This window comes from Ruditapes philippinarum, unplaced genomic scaffold (assembly GCF_026571515.1).
Source record: "Ruditapes philippinarum isolate M1 unplaced genomic scaffold, ASM2657151v2 ctg11733_1_1_1_1, whole genome shotgun sequence".
Taxonomy (NCBI): domain Eukaryota; kingdom Metazoa; phylum Mollusca; class Bivalvia; order Venerida; family Veneridae; genus Ruditapes; species Ruditapes philippinarum.
In genome coordinates this window covers 22682-27672 of record NW_026858772.1, presented here as the reverse complement: position 1 = coordinate 27672, position 4991 = coordinate 22682, and the positions used below count along the sequence as shown (strand labels likewise).

The 4991-nt window shown below is 33.5% G+C and overlaps 1 protein-coding gene across 1 annotated transcript; it reads right to left on the bottom strand.

The window, feature by feature from the left end:
• Positions 1 to 509: 509 nt before the first annotated feature.
• LOC132754255 (uncharacterized) lies at positions 510 to 1948 on the bottom strand. Its single transcript, XM_060744875.1, has one exon. The coding sequence runs from the start codon at positions 1766 to 1768 to the stop codon at positions 590 to 592; it is 1179 nt and encodes a 392-aa protein (XP_060600858.1). The 5' UTR covers positions 1769 to 1948; the 3' UTR covers positions 510 to 589.
• Between the last annotated feature and the right edge of the window lie 3043 nt (positions 1949 to 4991).

The window sequence follows — 4991 nt, the reverse complement described above, 5'->3', positions numbered from 1 at the left end:
CTCCCCTAATTAGGAATTGCCTTTAATTGTAGTGCAGTGAGTGAGACGCTGGCCTACAATTTTGGCGATGCGGGTTCGAACCCGGTATCCGACACATAATTTTACATTACATTTATGATATTAAAGCGTAACTAACACATTCTATTGGATAATTGTCCTAAGATTCGTTTCAGAAAAAAAAACTTTGTTTGGTGCCAATCTGTGGCACAGTCCCTTTAATACTTCCTAATGTTTTTCTTGGCAAAATTTAATACATTCTTCCAAACCAAAATGCAGCAATTCCCAAGACATGATAACATGAGAAATTGACCTTAGCTTCTCGGTCAATTAGGGGTTAATGTGTAGTGGAAAATTGGCTGGTATTTCCTGGCATGATGGTGTACGCTGTTCCACCGTGATCACGAATGAACAGCGTACACATCGTCGAGCTAGTTGGAAATTGGATTGGATCTACTATTTCTTTTAATTCTTCCTATGTACACACTGTTAAATGACAAAGAACACACACAGACAACTCTTAAATTATGTAGAGAAAAGCTCCAGATCAACAGTATACAGTACTTTTTCTACTTTACAATACTTTTTATTTTTACAAGCAGTCAGCATAAGCAGTTATTGCAATGAACATTTCCGTGGCTTCAAATCTGTTTCTAGCAGGGTACTCCATATCGAACTCTGTCAATACGTTCCTGGCTAAAATTAAAAATTCTTCAGATACACCATTCTGGGATGGATTCTCACAAAACCTTTCTCTGACTTCTTGCAAACCATTTGCCAATGGAACTTTAAAATCCCTAGCACCGTACAGTTCCGGCTGGTAAAACAAAACGTCCGGTTTGCCAGCTGGACTTTCAGCAAAACGACATTGCCTAACCCGATGTGAGTTCCACACACTCATTACATCATTGAGATCTTTTCTTATTAGAGTAAAATAGCAATATCTAACACATTCCAGGTGAAGGTTATCCGTGGTATCTAGGATCCCCATGTCACACATATCCTTAAAAAAATTCATCCATGTGTTCCCACACATGTCCCGTAATGTCCTCCAAAATCGTTCTATCCTTACATTCCTGGTGGACGACACATACACAAAATTGCTATACCCCAAATACTGATGCGGGTCCATCGAATGCAAAGCATGTTGTATATCACGGACAATAACATTTTCTGTACCTCGATCAGCGTACACGCGCAGCGGCAAGCCTTGAATTTCTTCAACATACTCCAAATAAAAGTGACCAATATACTGAGGCTTTTTGTTTGAGTTACAACATTTCAACCACAACAGTCGTCGGGAAAACCCGTCAATACCACCATGCACTGACACGCCGTAAGGTTTTAACTTATCCCATCCATCGAAATGTATAGCAAAGTTAGGGCCAGCATTTCTATAAACACGACGTCTGAGTGTTTTAGACTGTCTAAGCATTACACCACTTGGGTCTATTACACTAAGTGCAAGCCTCACAGTTTCACAAGTTGCGACTATACCATGATGTACCAAAAGCCTCTGTCTCATTTGACGATATCCAGCATTCTGTCCGGTTCCGGAAAGTTCCAGTAAAATTGCCTCAACAACATCTGGTAACCCGCTTTGGTTTTGACGCCTGTATAGTCCCTGGCTTCTCAAAATCCTATGTACTGTTCGTTCACTCAATATAGTGTCGTGTTGTAAGGTCATAAAACCAACAATCTCTTTGATTGTGAATCCCCTGTGATAGTACAAAGCAACCCTCTCCTCCCTGGTTATAGCATCAGATTGCATCTGAGTAAAAAATAAAATACAGATAGACAGGGGGGAATGCGGACATACAGATGAACAAGTTTGTTTGTTTGTTTCATTTTACGCCTTTTCCCAACAGTATTTCAGTCATTTAGGCGGGTAATATCCTAACCATCGTTCCTGGAGTGTTACACCAGTACTAGACTACCTTCCTCCGCGCTAAACTACCAAAGCATCTCCCAGGGTTCGAACCCATGCCAGAGAGGTTACTGAATTAGAAGTCATCGACTCTAACCCCTTGACCACGGAGGCAGTTATACAGATAAACAAATGTGGTAAATATGTTTTAAATGGTGTACAGTCAGGAATATTTTAACATACTATACTTCAATATTATTTCTTAACATACCGGAGAATTGAAAATCGGGTCGTTCGTAGTTTAGGCTCGGTCTCCTGCGACCTCGAGGGATCGCAGTTTTACTGCACCAGGAACCGTATTCACAAAGCATCCTATGAGTGAAAATGAACTTGTGACTGTACTATAAATAATATTTATTGTAAATGTATTTTATCAATGTCAAACATTAGAATCATTATATATTTGTTAAAATTAAAAATATTTACCTCTATTTCGCCTCCAAACACAAATGTAATTCCCTTTTAATGTCTGCAATGACTTAAGTGGGACTTTGTATCAATTCAATGGAGCAAAACAATGCTATTTATAGATAAGTGATAACGGGTTAACTAGTTACGTAACTAGTTAACCTCTTAATTAACTAGTTAATTATCAGGCTAACTAGTTACGCAAATACCTAACTAGTTAACCTGATATTTAACTAGTTAATTGAGAGGTTAACTAGTTAAGTATTTATGTAACTAGGTAACCTATTATTTAACTAGTTAATTAAGAGGTTAACTAGTTACGTAGCTAGTTAACCTGATAATTAACTAGTTACGTAACTAGTTAACCTGATAATTAACTAGTTAATTATTAGGTTAACTAGTTAGGTATTTGCGTAACTAGTTAACCTGATAATTAACTAGTTTATTGAGAGGTTAACTAGTTAAGTATTTATAAAACTAGTTAACCTATTAATTAACTAGTTGATTATCAGGTTAACTAGTTACGTAACTAGTTAACCTCTTAATATTTAGCTGACAATAAGGGATGGCAGTTGCAGGCACAAGCAAAACATGCATTTATTTCCCGTTATGATCTTTTCTTTATTGAAAAAATTAACTAGTTACGTAACTAGTTAACCTGATAATTAACTAGTTAATTAAGAGGTTAACTAGTTAAGTAAGTAGTTAACCTCTTAATTAACTAGTTAATTAACAGGTTATCTGGTGGCAGAAATATGCCACCATACGAAATAATTTTGGAAATATTTTAAGAGTAAATCCAGTTCAAAACATAACGGTATCCCTGTACATGTATTTAAGGAATATTTTGAGAGCATAAGTAGTGATTTATTTAACTGTACAAATATTGATGCGGAAAATTTTTGTGAAAGCCATTCTTTTAATGACTTGAATACTCCATTTGAAGAATTAGATAAACCAATAACTTTAGAGGAAATTTCAAAAGCTGTTAAATTATTGAAAAGGGGTAAATCTTTAGGTAGTGATTATTTAATGAATGAATATTTCATAGAAGGTTTTGATATAATAGGTGCGCATTTGTGTGATATATTTAATGCTATTTTAAATTCGGGTTTTTATCCAGAGAAATGGACTGAGGGAATTATAATACCTTTGCATAAGAAGGGTAGTACTGATTATGTTAAAAATTATAGAGGCATAACATTAGTTAGCTGTCTTTCAAAATTATTTACCACTGTGCTTAATAATAGAATTGAAACTTTTTGTGAAAGTAATAATATCTCTGATGCTCAATTCGGTTTTCGAAAAGGGCGTTCTACAATGGATGCTGTATTTATATTTATTATATGTGTCCCGTTATGTTAGAATAATTAAATTTTGGTGCAAGTTGAAAAACTCGGATAATATCATTTTAAATACAATTCTAGAGAAGGTGTAATTGATTGTAAAAGAGGGTGTAAAAATTGGGTCTCAAATGTGAAGAAGTTGTTATGTGATTATGGTTTTGCTGATATTTTTGATAGTGATAATTATATAGATCCTAAATTGTTTCTTCAAAAATTTAAAAGTAGAGTTATTGATACGTATAAACAAGAATGGGTCAGTATCCTAGATCGAAGTTCTGTTTTATGTAATTACAAACATTTTAAATCGTGTCTTAGTTACGAAAATTATCTTGACATTTTACCACGTAAATTTAGAATGTATTTTTGTCGATTAAGACTATCTGTTCATCCTCTCAAAATACAAACAGGCAGGTATGCCACTAATAACATTCCTCGTGAACAAAGATACTGTCAGTGCTGTAATGTTTTGGATATAGAGGATGAGTATCATTTCATATGTGTGTGTTCAAGTTTTGTAGATTTACGTAAAAAATATATAAAAGTTACTATTATAACAGACCATCTATGTTTAAATTTACTGAATTATTGTGTATTAAAAATAAAAAAAATATTAATAAATGTTTGCAAATATATCAAAGAAGCTTTAAAGCTAAGAAATACAATTTTGAACTCTCAATTGTAGTTTATCCTCTCATGAATTTGGTGCTTGTAATTGTTATGTTTATATTTATTATAATGACTCGCCATACATATATTTATGTGATTATGTTGTATATATTATTCAATTCATGTTAACAAGACGATGTACTTTGTATAAGTGTAGAAAATAAAATGTCTGTTCTGTTCTGTTTTTGTTCTTAAAGGAATGTGGTCTGAGTCTTCTTTTACATCAATATTGAAGAAGGTTATAAATGGCAACAATTCAGAAGCAACAATATGACAATTATGAGTAAGCCATGTATAAGTACCAAAAAGTCATAATATAATATACTATTCAAAATATATAAACTAGTTGTACAACAAAGTTTAATAAGGGATTTACTATATCCATTATGTATCGTTCAGAATCTTTGCTATTCCGATTCATCTCGAAATCATCAATATTATAATCAATTTCGGTTCATAAATATTATAAACATTATCACCAGGGAAGAAATCTAACATGTTTTTTTATACGTGCATTGAAATTATCTGCCAAATAGATATATACATCAGGGTAGAGGTTTTTAAGTATTAATATATCATTTTTAATCCCATTTTTCTCTACTCTGCTATTGTAAATATTGGAACCTTCAGGCGACACATATGCTTTA